Source organism: Myxocyprinus asiaticus, chromosome 3 (assembly GCF_019703515.2).
Source record: "Myxocyprinus asiaticus isolate MX2 ecotype Aquarium Trade chromosome 3, UBuf_Myxa_2, whole genome shotgun sequence".
NCBI lineage: Eukaryota > Metazoa > Chordata > Actinopteri > Cypriniformes > Catostomidae > Myxocyprinus > Myxocyprinus asiaticus.
Window position 1 is genome coordinate 41,141,332 of NC_059346.1, and position 24,275 is coordinate 41,165,606.

Genomic DNA, 24,275 nt, shown 5'->3' on the forward strand with positions numbered 1-24,275 from the left:
AGCAAACAAACAGAGTAAAAGTGTCAAATAGTGAAGTGTATACCTAGATCTAATATGCTTGTTTACCTCTTAAATAAATAAATAAATAATATATATATATATATATATATATATATATATATATATATATATATATATATATATATATATATTTACAAAGCATATAGAGACATACTTAAAGGGCACACACGGGGAATGTGAGCATGTGGTTTTGCCAAATCTCAGACAAATTCAGCATGGAAATGGTTTCAAGGTATTATACACATTAGATTTGATCCTTAAAGTTGCTATAAGCAATTTTTTTTATGGAATTTTTTTTTTCCTACTGCCTGAAAGAAATTAATGAAATACATGTAGTTAGGTATCTCAGCAGTCTCTGTGACAGCACTAGACTCTGTAAACAGCAAACAAAAATGTGTCCGTGGGCCGCGGTCTCTGACAGTTTCTACCTATCAATCATTTTGCACGTTCTCATAGTATTATAGTTGCAGTGAATTTTGAGGCTTAATGCAATTTTTATACCATGCTGTTCATAAAAGTTGTCAGTTGAGGGTACTAATATGCTGCTGTTGTTTTTGAAAATTGCTTCTCCTCGGTGTTGGTCTCAATAAAGCTCATTTGGTGTCTTTTTAGAGTGAGGTTTTGGTAAAAGGGGGCATGGCAAATCCAACGGCTCAGCTTATGGAAATTCCATAACGTTAAAATCGCTTACAGTTTATTTATCTTGAAAGTTTATTTTCTGAATTTTCTTTTTCTTTTTTTTTTTTTTTTCTTGTTTGAAGTGCAAACCTCAGTATGTTTTCTTATATTTATGTTTAAATAAACAAAAAAATTATGATAATTTGCCAATAAGGTAAAGAATAACAATAAAAAAAACATCTCTCTGAAAATAAGTCTTATTATTTCACACAATTTTGGTGAAGTATATTTATTTTGTTTTAATGATGTTTAGGCTTTATTTTATTTTTTATTTTATTTTGCAGTGCTCCATAAGAACTGTGTTGTGGGCAAAATTCAATTACTGTGGATGTTTGGTTTTAAAAAAGTCCAGTTCAGTTAATGTCTGCAAATAAATAGCTGTGAATACAACCCCAGCTTTACACAAACATCACAATCTCATGAAAATTTGTGAGGCTGATTTGAGCTGGCAGAGAATTTGAGCAGTTAATGGTAGTAAAAGTTTTGATGAAGAGGAAACATACTGTAGTATGAGGGGATGCCGTCCTTACCAGCACTGGTGCCCGCGCCAGTGGAGAGATCAGCTCCCATCAGACCACCTAGCAAGAGAAGAGAAAAACACACACACACACACACACAGAGAGAGAGAGAGAGAGAGAGAGAGAGAGAGAGAGAGACAAAGAGAGAGAGAGAGAGAAAGAGAGAGAGAGAGAGAGAGAAAGAGAAAGAGACAGAGATTTTAGTCACTTCATTGCAGCTGACATCCATATCATACCACAAAATCTTCCTTCTTAAATCTGTCAGGTCATTTATTCAGCTCCCTCGAGCCATAGAGATCTTCCTCCTAGCGAGTGTAAGAGCAAGGGAGACTGAAAGACAAATATAAGGTGACAGAGACGTGTGTGTGTTTGTCTGAGAGAACAAAACACTGTCCTTTTCCACCTCAGCACACATTTCTGAGGGGGAAGCGATGTGGCTGGCGGGGCTCGGCCGTGGTGTCCAAGAAAAATTACACATTTTTATTTTTAAGCATGCACAGGAGCAAGTGTGGTCAGAGGAATACGGGCTGGGCCAAAACTCATATTTAGTTAAGCGCTCCTGGAATACAGGGCTGATTACATCAGGAGAAAGCAGTTTTAATGACAGAGCTGTGGGTGAAAGGCTCAATCTAATGAACCAAGACAACACAACAATACCAGTGCCAACATGATCGTGTATGAACATCCATGACTTAGAAATATAAAAATACAGGAAGAGACAGAAATATAGGTAAAAGCTAAGGAATAGAGAGTATTGGTTTTGTAGTAATACAGTTAAACATGGACATTTTATTGTAATTTGTGCTTGTTTGCATAATTTAGGATGACTTTTAAATTTAAAGACATCATAAAATTACTTTTAAAATGTATTTAACTCACATAACGTGATGTATTTCAGAGTGAAACAAGTCAAAAATGTAGAGCAGCTCTTGATTTTAAATATCGTACTTGATTGGATATTTGAAAATTTTGAAAACTGGGCTCTGATATTATTGGTTAATATTCATTTTTCCCGCCTGTTTGGGCGTGGTTACATCAGTAGAAAAGAAAAGTTGTTTCAGAGGCAAAGGAAATTATTATTATGTTTAGAATAATTGTGCACAATAGGACTTTTGACATTTATTAAGCTAAATTAAATAAACATGGTAAAAATGTGATTTAGTTGTATCCTTAAGGAACGTTTACATCAAGAATAAATACAAGTGTTCACAAATTTCACATTGTGTTTCATTTGCAGTGAATACATTGATTACACTCATGAGCTGTATGTGTTATCTACCTGCACTAGGAGGTCTGTGCGTGACTCCGGGTGACATGTTGTTTCTCTGTAGGCCATGGTGGGCCAAGGGAAGCAGGTTATGGTTACCAGGGTAGATCTGGTTATTCACGGGAATGGGCATCTCATAGTTGGAAGAGGGCACAGCCTGATGTAAGACAGATGAAAGGTATCTATTAAGAACTGGTCACATAAACTACAACAATAATGGTGAAAATAAAGAGTTAAACACTAAACACACAGAAGAGAAGCAAAAAAGAAAAGAAAAAAGAAAAAAGAAACAGAAGTAAAATGTGAGAATATTGTTGATGGATTAGCTTGAATGGTTAGTAATAGACTGAATATGTTATTCTCATTATCACAATGTTAAAAAAAAATGATATATAAAATAATATATATATATATATATATATATATATATATATATATATATATATATATATATATATATATATACTGTAATTCAATATGTGCATTACTTAAATATGACCAGGACATTTCCTTGACAGGCTTCGAGTGAATTACCTACATACTGTATGTTTACTATACAAATTTCCATGACTTCTTAAGATTGCATTAATTTCCATTTAATTTTCCAAACCTGGAAAACACAATTTTAAAATTACTGATAAGGAGAGGGCTCTTAAAATCTTTTTGTCTACATGAGCGATCATTTGCATGGTGACATCCTTCCTGTTTGCACTGCTGTACTCTCTAACTGGGAAAATATAACTCAGTCAATGTAACCACAGACTTAACTGCCACCATCTTCACCACTGTCAGAGTCTCTCCACTCCACCCAATGCAACCAAATTCCCCCAAGCCACTAAATACACTGTAGAGTTCCTGAACATAGTGTATACTATTATTCTTTAGGAGAAACAATATCAAATTGATCAATATAAATCTAACATCACAATTCTCAAAGCTTTCGATAAACACTTTGCCTCAAGTTATGTTAGTTAAGCTTGTAATGGAAATGCTGAGTGTGCGCACACATTCAGTTGCTGAATAAATAGTTTTATTTATCTTAATTCTATCATGCTCTTATTAGTTACATGTATGCACCTTGATAGTCTGCAAATTAATGTTTTTACAATTATCTTTAAAACAATCAGACTGTAGGTATAAAGATGATGTCATGAGTCATCTATTGTATTTCTGAACTAGTGGAAGGCTTTCCAACACACATTCAACTGGTAGTTTAAATACACTTTTAAAAATCTTAGTGTCAGCCAAGCCTTATAAATCAGAAATGTAATTACCTCCTATGCATCCAAGCATCATGCCTTTCCTACATTATTTTAGATCTGCATATGTTACATAGGATCAATGCAAGACTAAATTAAGATTAGAATGAACTTCCACTGTTTCTCCAAATAAGCTTGTTAGCTTTGCTAGCTTCTCCACAGAGCTGCTAGTTTTGCCCTCGCCTCTTCTCTCTTCACTGTACTTACAGATATCTTCTGAGTTTTGATCATAAGATCAAACTCTTTGTTAATCTGCTTGTATTTCTCCTCCGTACATGGAGCGAGAGCAAGAGCAAACATGAACTCCGGGCTCTTGTTGCCTTTGTTCTCTTTCTTGCTCAATGCCTGAAGGTCCGCGGAGGGCGAACAGTGAGACAGTGCAGAGAGAGACAGAAAAAGAGAGAAAGAGAAGGAAGTGTGAGAGAGCTTGTCTGAGATGTTGGTACTTACACAAAGCCTCTGTCTGCTGATCATATGCAGATCAATGTCGTCGTTGATTTTACGGTACTTGTCCTCTGACTCTGGGCTGTGGCCCACTGAGTCGTCTGCATCGGGGTCAGGGCTGTCACAGCCATTTAGACCCTTCTTTCTTAATGTCTGTAAATACAAGTTTGCACACATTTCAAATACCGACCACAAAGACCCTCAAGTGGGTTTTCCATGAATACTGTATTTAGACAAGATTAAATTGAAGTTTTCCTAGAGTTGTCTTGTTAAACATACTACAAAAACGGCCTTGGTGAGACATAAAAAGAGTTATTAATACATTGCTACAAATAAAGAAACTCAAAGCTCAAGTTTAATTTTCAAGAAATCTTTCATGTCTTGTTTGTATTTAGACTATTTGCTTAAGGTCGTGTTACTTATATTTATACAATATAAAATAATCATAAATCTTCCTTGTAAGCTGGTTTAAAGGAGGCTGTCCAGAGACAACATGATACACACACAGGAAGGGCCAACCTAAAATTTAAACATATCAACATTTAACCAGGTCTGGGTGCCAAAAAGTAAAAAAAAAAAAAAAAAAAAAAAATCTTCATGTGATTCCAGCGGCCCTATTGCTCCTAACCACAGATGACCTATCCCAGGACCAAATAGGACTAGACTACCAAAGAACCAAAATAATAATAATAATAAAATAATAATAATAATAATACAAGGATTCTTTTAACATAAAACATAAATTGTGTGATGGAGCATAAAAGTTGTGACATGCTTGAGCAAACAAGCTATGAAAGCAGAGAAAATCAAGAATCGTGGCCTCTCCCATCTGTATTAAAGGAGCAGTTTCACTCTCTGCCATCAGATGGCCACCTTCTAGTAGGAATGACATCTTCCTCTCAGAGTAGAGTCAACCTATGAGAGAGTGTCTGTCAAATGGGGAGTTACGTTTTTGTAAATCTCTTCTTAATTTACACTTGTCACCATTTCACTCATTCACTAGAGTAAAAGATTCTGCTGTCCTGAGTCTCCTGTCCAAAATAGCTAATAGCAGTTTGTGCTGCAAAATTCTAGTAGGCAAAATCTTTTGAGTACATTAAAAATTTGGGGTAAATTTGAAATAAAACCCTGAGGTACTTTTACAGCCTCATGCTAAGAGTACCACAAAACACCAAAATGTCTACAACTGTCTTGTGTCATTATCTGTACATGGTGCCCGAAGAGTTTGACGTCTCATCAAAGTGAGACACTTTCCACCAGATCAACTTTAGATTTAACAGAGGGAGATCAGTGTGGCAGGATATTAGCACCCGCTAACATATGTGCAGCTACTGCTCTCACACATACAATAGTTCTTCACTGCCTTCATTTACCTGTCTGCATCAATCATACAATAATTAATTTACTCTGCTGACGTGACTGCTTGATGAAGATGGGTTTCTCATTCTCTTGTCTTTGGTGTGACATGCTTATATTAGTTGTTTAGGGATTGTGTGGAGGTAGGTACTGTGTGATGATGTGGGCTTTTACATATTAAGTTAATCAAATGCTTTGAAGAAAAATACAGATATTCTGAGTAATTGAAATAGAAAATGAAAGTAAAGCTAGATTTAGATAAATATTGTGTCTCTCTTTCAATAATTAAAACAACAAAACCCCAAAAACGTCATGGGTACAAAGACCAGCTTAACCATCATGCAGTTCCCATGCTGGTCTAGGCTGGTTTATACTGGTTAGTGGTGATTTGGTGTTGGTCTAGCTGGTGGAACAGCATAGCCATGCTTTTCTCCAGCAAAATTTAGCTGGTGAAGCTGGCTGACAAGCATGGTATTTCTTATTAAGTTGGTTAAGCTAGTTGAAGCAAGTTGAAAAGCCTGGTAGGTTCACCAGCACACCAGTATACTAGAGACCAGCACCCAGAACACAACAATGACCAGCAATGCTCATAAGTGACAGATTTGGAATGCTCTACAAAGACAGCAACTCTCTTTAAGTCTGCAAGGTGTAGAATACTCTAATAAGTGTAAAAATACATTGCACACTCAAATATTCATCCATCCATCTTCTGAAGCCACTTTTCCTAGGGTCACAGGTAGTGCTGGAGCCTATCCCAGCTATCTTGGGCTGAAGGCAGGGAAACACCCTGGACAGGTGGCCAGTCCATCACAGGGCTAACACACATAGACATACACATTCTCACCTACACAGGAAAAACTTGCAAACTCCCCACCCTGGGTGAGCCAGGACTCAAACCAGGGACCTTCTTGCTGTGAGGCAGCAGTGCTACCCACTGAGCCAACCACACAAGTATCGTGTACCTATTTATTTATTTTTCACTGAGCTTCATTCTGTGACGGATCCATACAATGCTTCCTTTCAATTAGCCTAAAACAAGATATCTAAGAAGGTAGCATTTTGTAATTAAAAAAGGACAGTTCATCCAATAAGGACAATTCTGTCATCTTCTCCACAACATCACGTTTCAAACTCGTATGAATTTCTTTCTTACATGGAACTCAGAAGGAGATGTTAGGCAGTATATTGGTCTCAGTTACCACTTTCATCACATCTTTTTTCCAACCTGATCTCATGACAAGTCGGAATAATTGGATGAGGTGGTGAAATCACAAGAAATCGTACAAGTTGCAAACGTACAAAAACGCACATAATAAACAATAATAAACAAAACTAACCATAACCCTTACCCCTAAACCTAACAATAAAGTCTAACCCCTTACACAAACCCTAAACATAAACCTTGTCTTTAAATAGGAAAATCACTGTTGTGTACCATGGAAGAAAGATAAACAATAGGGTTTTGAATGAGCATTCTTATGATTTTTCCTAAAGCTCAGTGCATACTGTATGATTTTGGCCACGATTCTGCCGTCTGAGACAAATTTCAGGAATCTTAAAGGATTTCTGTTGTCGTAGGGCAAAATCAGTAATCTTACAATGTTTAGTGTGAGATGCTCACCAATGGCCGATTAATAGCCTTTGCGATGATCTTTAGCCTCCGATGAAGTTCTGACAGCTATTAGGACGTCCAGATGAGATATTCCGCTCCTCTCTCGCACCCCAATTTACTTGGAAAGAAACCTGCTCTGCGTTTGCACAACATTTGTGCCCAGTTATCACTCTACTCAAGCTCTTTCAATGTTTTTTCTTCTTTTCATTTTATATAAAAAGTTTTAATAAATAAATAAGCAGAAAATACTTGGAGAAAAGTGTAACACTTCAGCAATATAAAAGCATTATTCCCTGAATTAAATAAATACAGAGCTTACAAAATGAAAATAAATAAATTATTGCATTTTCTTAACACGTTTTTTTTTCTTCACATTTATCATGATTTTTTTTTTTTCAATTTTATTTTAATTACTATTTTACTTTTATTAAATTTACTTTAAATGTCTGTAAAGTTCTTTAGTTACGATTCACACCACTCCAATTTTATAAAAGAAAAAAAAAGTTTGAACAATTTATATTGGTACGTATTTATTGGACGTTTGAATCTAAATCAGCAGATACAGTTGGATACAATTATAGAAATCTATGTCGTGTTTGTGCGTTATACATTTGCAAGCACGATATATTATTAGCCTACATGAATTTTCGAAATTTTGCGTGGCTGATAGGTTACAAATATTTGCTTGTGGTGGCTAATTTTTACTGTAGGCTACCTCCCACACTCGCGTTCATTCTCAACATCTCTAATTTTGTGTATATGTGAACAGGATGTCTTATTAAAGGCCTATTTGACAGGTGATGGAGTGGTATTGGAGAAACGGAAATGCCGATGCCCTGACTCACTCCCCCGGGCAAATCTCGTTGATTCGCATCTATTCATTGTTAACGATCTATATACTTCTATTATATTTACGATCACATTCACTGATCGGGACAATTGGGACCACCGATGTGTATTGTATGGTCTGACATAAACTAACAGTGTGCCATGGTGATCTCAATGCGTTCATATCGTACAGTGACAAGTAACAATCTTAAAGGACTGTAAAAATCCTACAGTGTATAGCGGGCTTAAGTTTAACCCCTAACCCAAACCTTAAACGTAAACGTAACCATAAAGTCTAACACCTTATCCCAACCCTAAACCAATCCATTATACAACCCCAATTCCAAAAATGTTGGGATGCTATGTAAAATGTAAATAAAAACAGAATGCAATGATTTGCAAATCTCATAAACCCCTCATAAACCCATATTTTATTCACAATAGAACATAGAAAACATACCAAATGTCGAAACTGAGGAAATGTGCCATTTTAAGGAAAAAATAAGGTAATTTTGAATTTGATGGCAGCAACATGTCTCAAAAAAGTTGGGACAGGGCCATGTTTACCACTGTGTAGCATCCCCTCTTCGGTTTAACAACAGTCCGTATACGTCTGGGAACTGAGGAGACCAGTTGCTGGAGTTTTGGGAGAGGAGTTTTATCCCATTCATGTCTGATACTGGATTCTAGCTGCTCAACAGTCCTGGGTCTTCTTTGTCGTATTTTTCATTTCATAATGCGCCAAATGTTTTCAATTGGTGAAAGGTCTGGACTGCAGGCAGGCTAGTTCAGCACCCGGACTCTTCTACTATGAAGCCATACTGTTGTAATAGATGCAGTATGCATTTTAGCGTTGTCTTGCTGAAATATGCAAGGCCTTCCCTGAAAAAGAAGTCATCTGGATGGAAGCATTTGTTGCTCTAAAACCTGTAGATACATTTCAGCATTGATGGTGCCTTTCCAGATGTGCAAGCTGCCCATTCCATAGGCACTAATGCACCTCCATACCATCAGAGATGCAGGCTTTTGAACTGAGTGCTGATAACAAGCCGGATGGTCCCTCTCCTCTTTAGTCCGGAGGACGCGGCGTCCATAGTTTCCAAAAAGAATTTCAAATTTCGATTCGTCTGTCCACAGAACAGTTTTCTACTTTGCTCAGTCCATTTTAAATGAGCTTTGGCCCAGAGAAGACGGTGGCATTTCTGGATCATGTTCACATATGGCTTCTTCTTTGCATGATAGAGCTTTAACCTGCATTTGTGGATGGCACGGTGAACTGTGTTCACAGACAATGAGTTCTGGAGGTGTTTCTAAGCCCATGTAGTGATTTCCATTACAGAATCATGCCTGTTTTTAATGCAGTGGGCACCCAATATTGATTTTCGCCCTTGTCCCTTGCGCACAGAGATTTCTCCAGATTCTCGGAATCTTTTGATGATATTATGATGAGATATTCAAAGTCTTCACAATTTTACGTTGAGGAACATATTCTGAAATTTTTGGTGAACCTCTTTACTTCTGAGAGGCTCTGCCTCACTAAGATACTCTTTTTATACCCAATCATGTTACTGACCTGTTGCCAATTTACCTATTTACTTGCAAAATGTTCCTTCAGCTGTTTCTTTTTAGTAACACTTACTTTTCCAGCCTTTTGTTGCCCCCATCCCAAATTTTTGAGACGTGTTGTGGCCATCAAATTCAAAATTACCTTATTTTTTTCATAAAATGGTACATTTCCTCAGTTTAAATATTTGATATGTGTTCTATGTTCTATTGTGAATAACATATGGGTTTATGAGATGTGCAAATCATTGCATACTGTTTTTATTTACATTTTACAATGCGTCCCAACTTTTTTGGAATTGGGGTTGTATTTGAATAGCAAAACAACAACTTTAAAAATAGCAAAACAACAACTTTTGTGTACCAAGGAAACACAAGAAAAGTTCAGGGTTTGGAATGAAATGAGGTTGATCTAAGTCGTACCTTTTTGTACGAGCCAAGTCATATGATATCTTACAATTTTGCCATCTCATGCAAATAATTACGAGTTGTAACATTCTGCCTAACATCCTTTGAGTTCCACATAAGAAAGAAAGCCATATGGGTTTGGAAAACATAGGGATGAGTAAATGATGACAGAATTTTCATTTTAGGAAGAACTATTTCTTTAAAATGCAGCCTCCATAGGCAGCTCAATAGGTTTTGGAACAGAGCAAATGTGTTGCTTCAGACTCTCTGTGTCTTGGGTGGTAGTTCAACAAACTTGGTCACTTCAAATCATTTTTTCCCTCAAATAATAGGTTGCCCCCTAACTAGCAGAACTCAGATAATGCCTTGGTAACGGAGGGGGGTAAGATTATGGTATAGCAGGATTGGCGTAGATCTGAGGCAGTGGAGTGTGAAGAGGCAGACAAGCGTGGTGATGGGAGGTCATGCTGGCTGAGTGAGCGCTCAAGCAGGGATCGGCAGTTTTAGACTCAGCTTGCTGCCGCTGTGAACCCCCTGAAGGTCGGCCGCTATGCCAGTCATTCCACACATGTGCACCTATCAGAGTGTCTGCATCTGTCACCAGCCCTCTATCACACACCCACACACACACACACACATACACACACACACACACACACACACACACACACACATGTTGGTGCGGCTATCCTAATGAGGACTCTCCATAGACATAATGATTTTTATACTGTACGAACTATAGATTATATCCCCTAATCCTACCCCTAAACCTAACCCTCACAAAAACTTTCTGCATTTTTACATTAAAAAAAAAAAAAAAAAAAAAAAAAAATCATTTAGTATGTTTTTTAAGCGATTTGAATTATGGGGACACTAGAAATGTCTTCATAAACCACATTTGTAGCATAATACCCTTGCAATTACCAGTTTGTAACTTAAAAAAATTAGCTCGTAACCAAATTACGACACACACACACATACTCTTCTGTGGGGGGTATAGTTAGCCAATCACAAAGAGTGAATCCAGAAGACAGCCATAAAAGGATCACCAAAATTGATTTACCTCTTTATGATGCTTTTCATCTTTCTTATGCTCTTTATTTCTAAAGGTAAAAAACACACAGCCAATTCAATTGATTTCCCAAGAAACATAGTCTGCGACTTTCCAAGTTTCCAGTTTTCTAGTCTAAAAATAAGATAGAGTAGACAACACTTTGTACTTGGACCGAGCAGCGAGAACATTCTGACGTCTTAATAGCTTCGGCAGATGAAAGCTGTGTATTCTTCCATCCAAAACATTATCGATGAGGAGTAATCAATCAAGCAAAGTGGAAAATGGCCAGGCGGGGGTTGGTGGAGAGGGGCAGTTGATAAAAAGATAAAATGCACTGAGAAAGTCAATGGAGAGCTGAGAGGGAAAGAGGTTGGGAAGTTGGAGTGGTTAAGAAGATGGAAGAGATGCAGGGGAGCTAAGGAAGGGTGACCGATAGAAAGTAAAAGAATGTCTCCTTCAATGGTACGCTCCTAACTAGACTCCTTCACACTTAACGTCTCTTCTGGCTCATTCTGTCAGACCTCCTCTCTGGGCTAAAGTCTAAATAATGGACTGATATCAACTATGGTCTTGCAAATTCAGCTTTAATCCTGTCAGAGAAACTCTAGCTCGAGTAGCCAAAGAAGATTCCCTGCTGTCCTTAAGACTGATCTAACCAGTGTCTAGTGATACCAGGCCAGACCCGAGAGGGACACTGACATAGACAGACTGTCAGTGTTTAGGGGTTATTTTCAAGAGGTTTTCTCCAGCATCCAACTTTGGGATGGAGCTGGCAGGGAAGTCTGGAGAGAAGTCCACATTCAATGTTCTGCTTATCAAGACCAGAAGATAGAACAGACAATATTTATTTATATGATATCCACAAGCCTGACAACAAATACAAAATCCAGCACCTTCTTTAATTGGACAGGGCATTTGACTAAATTAATTAATTAACTTTTAAATTAATCAAAAGTGCATGCGCTGATATTTGCAATGCTGTAATTGACTGAACTTCGCACTCTTGAGGTACTCTGAGGTACAATAAAAACATTTACATTTGATTTCATTAGTTCACGTTAGTGGTTCACAAAAAAAGACAATTTCACTCAAGACTCTATTTTGGCCGTTCACTAACTTTCCTTGCTCAGCACATGTACTAGTGTTTTTTTCCACTTATTACTCTCTCACACAAATCCACTATGAAGCCACAAACTCAGAGGTGGTCCCATTATGCCTACAAAGATGACATCATGTGCCTCAGCAGCCACGCCTTCACCATGTGTGCACTGCAAGTGTGTGTTTGATGTTCGGGTGCTCATGTGTTCTTTAAGTGGGTTAATTATTACACACAGTTGTACACACTCTCTGCTTCAACAAAGTCTTGGTGACAGACATGTTCATTCAGTAGGGTTGGGAATCGAGAACCATTTTTAAAAAAAAATGGCGTAACTGAAAGAATTTTATGATTTTTGTTTCCGTGAACGGAAACATCAGCATTCCTCCACAATTGCGAATGGAACATGATATAAAACATGCGATACACATGACAAAAAATTTCTTATTTTCTGTTGGATGTGCACGAGAATCAACAAAACGTTCTATTTGTTGTTTCCCACAATTAAAATGTTTGTACCATTTCATGCTTTTTTCCACTTTCTTTGAAGTGGAAAGACACCTTTAAACCTTTTTATGCCCATAAACACCAATCAATCAATAAACAAAAATGGAAAACAGTACAGTACAGGGATCAAAATTAGCTAGCTTCCTATCCAACACTTTATTTTTAAGAAAGGAAACAGTGAACAAATTTGGTTACTTATTCCAATTGTATTTATGAAATACAAGGTCAATAACCTGCAGTATGTTTCGCCTCATTCCAAACTTTGATGTTTCTCTTTCTTAGGTACACAACAGTGAAAAATCATGGTTTAGCTTTAGGGATTGTGTAAGGGGTTAGACTTTAGGTTAGGTTAAGGTTTGGGTTAGGGCTTAAACTTTAGAAAAATTGTTGTTTATAATAGTCACTTATAACATTGTTCGCTGGTTTATCTATTTTTCTCTATGAGAGTAAACGTTAAATGTTTTTGTACAAGTCCACTCATTCAGTTTCTTACAATTTCACCATCTTGTACTAATTATAAAGACTTGTCATGTGATTGGGTTAAGCTGTGGAGTGAAAACAACAAAAATTGCTTTCCAAACAAGGTCCATTCTTTCATCCACATATTTACTAAAAGAATAATTAATGGAATTGTTACAGAATCTAAATCGTTATGTGAAATCGAAATTGGAACAAGAATTGTTGAAAAGTCTGTGCCTTTTTCAATACTTCGGACCACAGAGTCTCTCGCTTCTATTGAACACGAGTGCAGAACTTCAGGGAGAGAGCTAGCCTGTTTTGACCTTATTGGAAGCAGATGACTAGAGTGAATGCAGGGAAGCCACCATTTCATTAAGCATGGTTTGAACACGCTACAGTCGTGTACAGTAGTGACACACTGATGCAGATGACAAGGGACATGGGCTCCATATGTAACTGACTCTCTGTATGTGTACAGCATTATGTTAGTGTGAGGTGGAGTATCACAGAAGACTATCCTTATTTAAACTGTCCCATCAGGCCTTTTAGGCTTTTGGAATTGAGCACTTCTTCACTCCTAAAACCAAGTCTACTTTACTGTAATTTTCTTGCACTATGATCAAACATCTAAGAGACAAAATATAGGTCCCCAATCCCATGGTTAATATAAATAATGGTTAGGTAATGGATAAGTAATATCATATGTTAAGCATCTAACTACTGCAGTCTGTAGCTCGGAATGGATGAACTAAGAGAAAATGTAAATCCTAAATAAAAATACTAAATGTAGAAATACATTGTCATTTTTCTAAAATTCAAGCTATTCTCAAAACAAAGGCATAAAGTGGAAAATAATAATAATAATAATAATAATAATAATAATAATGATAATAATAATAATAAAATAGATTCTGAAAAAAAACAAAAAACATTTATAACTATAATTCTTCAGCGCAGTTAACATTCAGAAAAAAATGAATAGTTTACTAGTTCAAGTAGTTATTAATGCCCTTTTAAGCCCAGTGGCCTCTCAGTGACTGAAGTAAATGCGCAAAAAGGGTATCTTTTGATCTTTTTATTAGTGTCTAATGTTGATGGTTCACAAAAACTACCTTTTAAACAAACTAAAAAGCTGTAGAACATTTTTTGCCATGTTTTCAATAAGCTGTCAGTTGATTCAATCTGTACATTAGCAGAAAGCGTGTCATCTCATATTCTCTCTCCATGGCTGTATTAGTAAGAAAGACAGTTAAGTCATTCATTTGACCTAATGGACCATCCCATACATGCACACAATGGCACTCAGTCAAGCTAAACAAAGGGGTACTTATACCATGGCCATCTTTCCATTTGAAACACGTTGGTTATGTCTTTATGTCTTTTTTACTTCTAGATGGACAGAAGGACACCTAAAATGCACACACTAATATTCTCATATGGAGAAAGGGCTTTGATTCTTTTTTTGGACACGATGAGTTAGGATGCGAACACACATGCAATACATACACACACATCAGTTATCAGCCTTTGTCTATAGGGGTTCTTATCAAGCAGCTGCATTACAGGAAGGGGCAGAGGGTTTTGAGGAACAATGCGCAGGCACCTGACCTCTCTGGCATGACCTTGTGTTTCCACACCCTTCAGGCCCTGTGGGAGGGGACACTGCTATCTACACCCACATACAGAAATAGATCGCTCTTTTTCCACTGACAGTATGAGGGACAACCAAAGAGGACAGCCTTGCTTCTTTTATATTAAATTCTGGGGTTATGCTGATTTAAGATCAGTCTATGCCTTTCATATCCTGATTAGACAGATTATATGGACAAGCTAGAGATTAACTTTGATTCTTTATCTATAAGCACAATAATAAAAGTTTTAATAAGAAGACGAGCAGTTTAACAAATTTGTTGAATCAGAAAACTTGGTAACCCTGTATACACAGATAAAAATTGTTCATTAACTAATGTTAATGTATAGAAACCTATTGTAAAGTTACACTTTTACTAACAATACAATCTTGCTTAGTTGTTATGCTGTGGCTATATTCTAATGATCACTAATGCATATTTGGTGGCTTAACCCCACTTCTGTCTTGAACTTATTGAAAGTTATGTATTTAGATTACTTAGTGGAGAGCCCCTATTATATTAACTTTTACTTCTGTAACATGGAAGCATTGGAAATGTCATCCAAGGTTTCTCTTTATTTTCTTTTAGTAGTTTCGTCAAACTAGCCTTTGACTTTTCAGCCAGAGCAAGGGGAAAAAATCATTTTATAGAGTCATTAAAAATATATAAATAATAACAGCTTTTATCTCTGGGATCAAATGTTTAGTGGCACCCCCAGGTCTGGCGGTGGAGGGGGTGGACCGCAATCCATGGGCAGCAGTTCATCGGAGGCCTCTTCACAAGCTGTTGAATAAATAGAGTCTCGCTTACTCACCCTGCCACTCCACGCCTATTCTTCTCCATTTGCTTCGCCAGCGCAATAAGCCAAGTGCTAAATTTAGGAACACAGCACACTATTTTTAGACCACTACCATTTTTTTCAGACATTTATTAGGGGAAGGATACTAAAAAAAACCCAACACACACAGACCCACACCACACACACACACACAAACTGAGGGAGGAAGGGGGAGAGGGAGGGGGCTCCTTATTTGGACACATCTGAAATGCACTCATTTTTAATGTGTTGCTGTAGACGATTTGCAGCTGTTTCCAATCAGAGGGAAGTGTAGAGAAAACACAAGAGATTTAGACAGAGAGAAATAGAGAGAGAGAGAAAGAGAGAGAGAGAGAGAGAGAGAGAGAGAGAGAGGCAGAACAAATGTTCTTGTTTTTTTCCTCATTGACATCCAGCAGCCATGAGGCGAAAGTTGAACAAGTTGTTGCAAGGCTGTGGGGTCAACATGATCTAAACTGGATCTAGGGGTGGTGCTCTCCACCGACTGAGTGATGTGATCTGCTACGAAGGCTTAGGAGAGCGCATACAAACCAAATTTTACAGTAATTTTTAACATGTCAAGGATCTGTAGAAATTGTCTGGCTTGTTTGTGCTGTGAAGACTTTTATAATCACACGGTACAAGAAGACAATCAACCTATAATATTTGTACAGCAAAATATAAATACAAATATAAAGATACCATTTCCTATAAAGCCTGTATATATTGTACTGTATGTTTTTTAATGCCTAATGTATTCATTACTCCTTAATATAATCATTGCAATCCATTACATCTTTTCATAAATAATTATAATTAGAGTTATAAAACATTATAATATTTAATTATATGTGGTTGCAGCTTTAAATAGTATACTGCAGTATAATGCATGATATAACACATAATTTGTAGCTTGACATGCTATGAGTGCATTATAACACATTAATTACACCTTCATAATACATTATATAAAAAGTGATTACCAGAGTAACCTCTGACTGGATATTGTGTCTTCGTTATAGTGTCTTAATTGTATTATATGTTTAATATTATTATTATTATTTTTTTTATCATATATAATACATGGTTATGTATTATAACTGTGCTTATAATTATTTGATTAAGTGTATTACGGTTTAAGGCATTATGAATTAGCTGCAATGCACAAGCTATGCCTTTATCATGCATTATATATACAGGCTTCATAGCGAGTGTTACCAGAATAATCTTGATTTTTACTGTATCTCTGAATATTGTGTTTTTGTTTGAATTATAGTATATTTATAGCATTATGGCAATCAAGGGAATCTTTTCATAAAAGACTTCAGTACTCTTTTAGCATCCTGTCGGCGATATACGCATTGTTATCCACAATCCCTGCACTGTTGACTTGCCTATGTCTCAAGGTTTATTTGCTTAACTAGACAAAGCCTCTTCAGAGTTTAATCCCAAAATCTGGCAAAAACATCCAGCTTGAATGATGGGCTCATACATCACTCGGCTAGTTACCATAAATTATTGACTCTTCGCGTGAGCATTAAAAGCGTGGATTATGGTGGTATACACAAATATTTCTCTCTATCTGATCTGTGCTTTTTTGTAAGTGGACACAGTTATGTCAGTGTGATGTGTCATAGTGAGCCTTTGTAAGTTAAATAAATGGCCACTGAGAACCAGCTCTGAAAGAAAATTGCTTTAGGCTAATGTTCTCTCTGATCTCTGATTACTCATACTCTAATAAAGTACGTTTTTTCAGAAGACAACTGAGGGAATATTTTACTGAAGCAGCCTGCTAATGTGCAAAGCTTTTAATTCACTCTTTTCTGCTACTTGGAAGAGAAATTAAAATGAAATTCTGTTAATTAGTGTACCTCATCCACATTAAGCATTCTCCAAGATGTTTAATGAACCTGAGTTGACCTTCATTTTTTTTTCTCTCTCTCCCTCTACTTTAGACACATGCAAGTTGAGGGAAGGCTGACGCCTGCAACCCTTCTCACACATCTCAGTACAAGGCAACACATATGAGGGTGAAACATCGTGAGGGAGCTTTGTGGAATCTCATTAACCAAGCAGGTAGTCATTAACAGTGTGACCTTTGGAAATAATCACCAGCCTCCCTCCCTGTCGTTCTCTCTTAGTTTGTCTCCCTGCGCCTACAGCTACTGTACTATCGCACTTTCATTCAGAAGTTGTGGTGGTGTGAGAAGAGAAAAGATTAAAAGGTGGATGTTCAGATAAATTTAATCTATGATGGGATGGGTTTGGAAAACTCTCAAGTGTTTGTGTCCCATTCACACTCCTTATCCATATGATATGTAAGTGTTGACAAGAGTTTACCAGGCAGCCACAATGTGCTTCCACTTTGTCATCCTCATGTTAATCTATCTCAGTTTTTGCTCTTATTCCCAAAAATATTCAACAACATATGCAAACCTTTAGTTTTTACTAATAGGTAGGGCTGTTAATTGATTAAATAGTTTTATCTGATTTATCACACAGTTTTCTGTTATTTATCACAATTAATCATGGTGTTTTCAGGAAATGCGATGAGTATGTCTCCCACACCTGGCTCACCGCTTGTGCGTGAAGTCTTCGTTCTCCATACAATAACTCCCATGTTTATTATGCCCAGGACATGCATCGCGCGTAATGAATAAGCATGCACTGCTCCACACAATTTGTTTCTGTGCTAGGTTGTGCAGTCAAGTCGAACGTGTACCTCCTGGAAATGTATGTATACCAAGTTTAGCCACAGGAAGTTTCAGTTCGTTAAAAAAAAAACCCTGTTACATATTGTATAACATTGAGTGCTGAAATTTACACTTGGCCTAAAATAACCCATATAGTACCATATTTACACACAGTACTTATTTATGTACAGAGTCATACGCTTTAACATTACATTTAAACTTTACTTAACATGTTTTAATGAGGGAGGAGAAAACTTTTACTAAAACGAATAATTTGTAAAGAGATTCATTTTAACATTTTCATTACATAAGCAACTACATTTTATAAACCATGAATCCCGAGTAGCGTGCGATTTGACACGTGAGCTGAACTCGAAACACCACAAAATGATGTTTTTTTTTTAGTAATTGCATTTTCATGTCACATTTACTTTTTATGACACTATTGGTTAGGTTACATTTTAGGTTAGGTTAAGGAGGTAGGTTTTGTTGATTTAAAACCCAAACATCAATGTAAAAAACTCACTTTTAGTGTCACTGAGTGGACATTTCACTTTGTAACTGCCACAATGCGTGTAAGAAGCCACAAAATCTCGCCACAGTCACGTCATTTTCATGAGATCAGGCTTGTATATCTTTTACTATGGCAACATTAAATGAAGAAAGGCACATCAGCATCCATTTTGAATACAGTTTTTTTTTTTTTAAATGCTCGGACTCAGGAAAGCTGAGATAAAAATGGCCAAAAATGGAAGACGTAAATCGAAAGAAAGAACCAGGGACAGGGGAGTAGGGTAGAAAAGCCTCTAGCCTCTCATAAACAGCTAAAGAGGCTGGGCAAGCCTCTCACTGCCTCTCTCCCAACAACGCTAATTATCAACCAAAGACATGCTAATTACATGGAGCTTTATTGCTAATGTAGCAGGCTGCTCTTCAAGACGCCCACACGCTGCGCCCGGCTCCCCTGCCTCTCCTTATCCTCCTACTGCACCCCACAGGCACTCCAGCAAAGAGAGGAAAGATTGCTTGCATTTGTATTTGTGTGTTTTATACGGATGTGTGTGTCTGTGTGTTTTCTGCTCATTTAAACAATGCTAAATTTGTACGTAGAGTCACAGCTGAGACTGTCTATATCCTACGTGTATGTCTAATGTGTATCTTTCTCACACTTACACACACTCAAATCCTTAAAGACTCTATAAGCTCAAAGCTGAACTATGGCACTGGTACCCTCTGGCTCACCCAAAGGCCTCGTCCCCATCCTGCCATCACAACAGGAAGTCTGCTTTGTTCCTCTTTACCTCCCACCGCCCACATCCCCTGGCTGTGGTGTAACCTAGCAGCAGAAAAACGCGGCCCTGCAGGAGCTCAACACTTCACTGCCGACTAATCAAGTTAGGGGCGGCATTTTAGCCACCCTTGAATCGATTTCTCTAATGTGAAATCTGGCAAATTGAAAAAAAAAGCTACACTAAAGCTGTTGCCTGATGATGGAAGCAAGGTTTGCTATGTTCTTTTTTATTCTCATTCCACTTTGATGTTTGTGTGCACTGATTCTCCCGGTGTGCTTTCTTTTCTCACATGGTAGAGCAAGCTGTGATGTTTAGGACTTGCTTTTTAAGTGGAGTGCAGCATTCAGAAGTTGTTCTTTCAAAAAGTGAGACCCAGTCTGTATTATAATTTTTCAATGTGAAAGTCCTGTGCATCATGTTAAGTGAAACCTCATCCAAAAATGAAAATATAAAAATAAACAAAATAAAACAAAATAACACATTTGCACACCCTTATGTTGTTACAAACCCATTTGACTTTCTTTCTTCCAAGGAACACACACACAAAAATGTTAACCAAAAAAATAGAATAAACTGATTTGATTCAAGTCCAAAATAGTTTAACATCATTGAATCAACCTCAATACATTAGGCTACACCATTAAAACTACTTTTAAGAGCTAGACTTCTTAAGGTAACAATTGCATGTGAATACTTTTTACAGTGCAGAATGTTAGCCTCAGTCAGCATTCACTTTCATTACATCTTTGTTCCAAATAATGAAAGAGACTGATATAAAAGCCGGTAATATTTCCAGTGCAATTGTACAGTGTGATTGTAGCTCGACTTCATCCATTATGCATGTATACACTGTCTTAATCATACCATAACTGGCCTCAGCGTTGTGCGCATGTTGATGAACAAAATGGGTCTCCTTCCTTTGCTCTAAATACCCATAAAAAACCATCAGTTACGTGACAGTTATGGGCGCTTCATATCAATATGGATAGGCTATAAATAGCAGAATCAAATATCCACCGCTCCTTCATTTACCATGATGATTCAGATAGATCGTAAATTATTGCTTTGATCGGTGATGTGTTTCAAGAGTACTGCATCTACAACCAACATTTGGAAAGCGATCATTTTGATAAACTTTGCAAGTTCACTTGTAATGATAATCATGTTACATTTCATATTGCTGCGCTGCTCAGTTTTTATCATTATTACTCAATGTCTGGCTTATAGAAGAGACAGACACATTAGGCATATTGCACACCTAATGACAGATGGATAACTGACCTTCCAAAAATCCATCTTTGGATTTGAGATGGTATTTCCTAGAGCAAAAAAACTAAATAAACTGCTGATAATATAAATCATGAGAGGAGATGGAGTACTGCTTGCCACAAAAACTTTGTTATATGTCATGCATATGGACATGTACACATGGAACTTGCTGAATGTGTAAATATAATAAAATATCAAGATGAAGCATTACTAAGCAAATAATTTTTTTTTTTTTTTTACACACAGCTAAAATGTAGATAAGACTTGGACCAGAGAATGAGCGGGAATGACACTTGTGACAATATTTCAGAATAAAATGACTCGATCTACAAGCAAATGAGTGTCTTCAAATAAAAATAACTTGTTGGTTTGCACTTACAGTAGACTGTGAACAACTCACTTCATAAACTTAATTTTCATTTGAACTTTGTTGATGAATGTGGACCTGTTCTTACAATGTTGGCATGGATCATGAATGGGCATACCAATAAACCCTAAAATCACTCTGGGGACCACCTTTTCAACCCATGTAGTGTCATTTTTGCTCTCCGAAAAGCAGATTACATAACCAGATCACTTTGTGCTTAATGTGCTTTTGGATTATGACAGCTATACAATCGCTTGGCCTCAGCATAGCTTTAAAGGCAGAAACCAAGAGACGTTTTGTCTCTAAAGCCTGAGACTCTTTAGGATTATTAAGCTGATTGAGAGAATAAAGGTGTCAAATCAGTAGTTTTAAAAAAGAAACACTGAAATGCTTTGTCATACAGTATGACAAAGGATGGATGTAGTCATGTAATGTTTTTATAATAACTTTCACAGAGATGCTGCATGGTCTATGAGTTTATATCCAAACCCCAAAGGCTTTCCTTCTTTACAGTTGGGTCAAGATTTGTGCTGCAAATACAGTACTGGTGACACATTTCCAGCTAATTTAGCAGCGTAAATCTAGCTAACTTTTTTATATTTTATTTTTGTATTTTTTTTATTTAATGTACATATATACAATTATATTATACTATGTATGTTATATTACACTGGCATAATAATAATAAAAAAAAAAAAAAGGTCAACACTGCTGCGATGAGGTTTCAGATACTGGTGAAATATTGGTAAATTTGCCATTATTCTGTTTTGACTGCCATAATCCACTGTTCTCTGTATTTTTCCCATTTTTTTGTTAAAGGAATGCAATAGTGATTTTTTTCTTTTCTTTTGCTGTTGAAACAAATGTTAACGCAAACATAATATTTGCTGTGTTCCCCAATTCAACGCTATAGAGGTTAAAACTGCTATAGTTTATTTGCACCTTTCAAACCCGGAAATGAAAAAAAGGGTGATAATGGAATCGTTGTCTATGGCAGGGGCTCCAAAACTTTTTTTTTACCTAAATTCTTTACTTGAAATACCCTATTAAATTTTAAATAATGCTAATACAGTATATCAATAAATACAATTAATTTGACAACATTTTCACATGTTGTTATTTGGAAATAATTAAAACAACATATTTATTCATTTTGATAAGACAGAGTAAGGGGCAGATTCATTAAACAGTTGCGCCACTTTTGTGCAGGGTATTTCAGTGCAGATACCTGCATATTATTCAATAACCACAATCACATTTAGTGTGTGCAATCAGTGCTGATATTGCGCTGTGTCTTTAATATTTTAAATGAAGTCATCGTCATTCCGTTCCGTGCAAACACGCCTTCTTTCTATGTAAATTAGGCTCATTAAAGATTGCGCTTCATTCACAAAACTCTGTGCAACCGTCAAATGAAAGTAGGCGGTAAAATGAATTTTATTTAAAAGAGATATTTGTAAACATTTTCAACCAATCATTTCAGTAGTAATGAATCAAATACTCATCAAATGATGTTGAAGAGCATTACAACCTGGCATATATCCAGATGCACGTGTCGTCAAGCGCACGTTCTGCATGTTTAAGAGATGATTAATGTGTCTGGATCAAAGTGATATTGTTCAGTCTCGGCAGGGTGGGTCAAATACTGTGGTCTGCGGCATAATCTGCTATATTGCGCTCAGAATCGGAATGCATGATCAGAATTGCGCATGCAAATTGCGTTCAGCAGCGATTTTGTGGGTGCGTTTGCAACGTTGCCTGATCTGCATAATTCCTTTAGTGAATCGGGCGCTAAATGAGCGCAGTTAGCGCAAGCAAAAAAATGCCGCTTTTAGCGAGCGCAATTCATTTTTAGTAAATCTGCCCCCAAGTGTTCTGTTTTGCTTATTATGTGACATCATCACACATAAAACACCATTAATTACAATACATCTTTCTGTATGCTCATTGATACATCTATAGGTAGATTTGACCCAAGATAACACATCAAAAAGCTATTATAATACATTTTAAATGTTGGGTCAAAGGGCAAAATCATTTATTACATTCTAAAATGTACAATCAATCACATTTTACTTTTATAAAAGTGTAAGACTGTCATGCTAGTGTATGTAGATCTATCTGTCTGATAACTCACCTCCACAATGTCAGAGTTGGTCCTGCTCTCATGTGGCTCATTGTATTCTGTGTATTTGAGCAACACTTTGTCCATGTCTGTGCTGGCATATTGGAACAGCTTGTTGGTACTGTTGAAAATGATGAGGGCGATCTCACAGTCACACAGCACGCTCAGCTCATAAGCTTTCTTCATCAGGCCAAACTTTCTCTTTGTAAACGTCACCTAAAGCAAGATAGAAGAGGAAAAATAAGTTAAATAAAGGTCATTGCCTGAAATGACGGTGTAACACAAAGAAATAGCAAGTGGCATAAAAACTGAGATGGATTACTCTGTGTGTGAGAGAGTGTGTGTTGGTTCAGGGAGTTGATTATTTTAAATATTCCTGACTCTTGAGTTGTCCTAAATACAGTGTTCTTTGGAAAATCAATGATACTTTCTTTCCCTTTGTGCTCTTTTAAATTATCTGAAAAAATAGACAATAGTGTAATAAGACTCTTTCCTCTCATAAATCAACCAAGATGACACAGTGATATTTTACAGATTCTGTTTTTTAAGTGTAAGTAAAATACTTTATTCACTTTTGTTGTTATTCCCATATTCATAAGAAGAAAAATAGTGCTGATATTTGAAATATCTCATGCATGCCCTGCAATAAACTTTATGTAAAAATAATAATGTAACAGTAACTTTGTCTGCCCCCTCTAATACAAAAGTTCAGCTGTATAATTAGGCTTTTCTATCGCAATAAAGGTTAAGTAAATTGGGGGGTAAAAGTCTGTATTACTTGAGGAAATAAGCTCTATGGGAGGCTAATTCTCTTTGCCTGGTGCTTCTGTGTGCAATTATTATAATTTTTTTAGGATACGCACAGACATACAAACACATGCATACACAAACACACAAAGATCATCACTGCTACGGAGTGTCTGAGAGGCTGTTAATGACTTCTCAGTGCATGTTCTCATCTAAATTAGCAGCATTAAAAATAAGAAGCATCTCTGTCTGACCTCATAGTTT

General features: G+C 36.7%; 1 protein-coding gene across 5 annotated transcripts in view; it reads right to left on the reverse strand.

Annotated features, from left to right (window-relative positions):
• LOC127425608 (myocyte-specific enhancer factor 2C-like) overlaps positions 1-24,275 on the reverse strand; it is a 99,486-nt gene that overhangs the window by 23,983 nt on the left and 51,228 nt on the right. For 3 of the 5 annotated variants that reach the window (XM_051671806.1, XM_051671787.1, XM_051671778.1), the window contains 4 exons: positions 23,277-23,480; positions 4,194-4,340; positions 2,497-2,641; positions 1,203-1,277 (listed from right to left, as the gene is read on the reverse strand). In XM_051671806.1, coding sequence (XP_051527766.1) covers positions 1,203-1,277; positions 2,497-2,641; positions 4,194-4,340; positions 23,277-23,480 — 571 coding nt within the window. The remainder of the gene's footprint in view (positions 1-1,202; positions 1,278-2,496; positions 2,642-4,193; positions 4,341-23,276; positions 23,481-24,275) is intronic. The other 2 variants (XM_051671814.1, XM_051671796.1) reach the window with 1 other exon arrangement.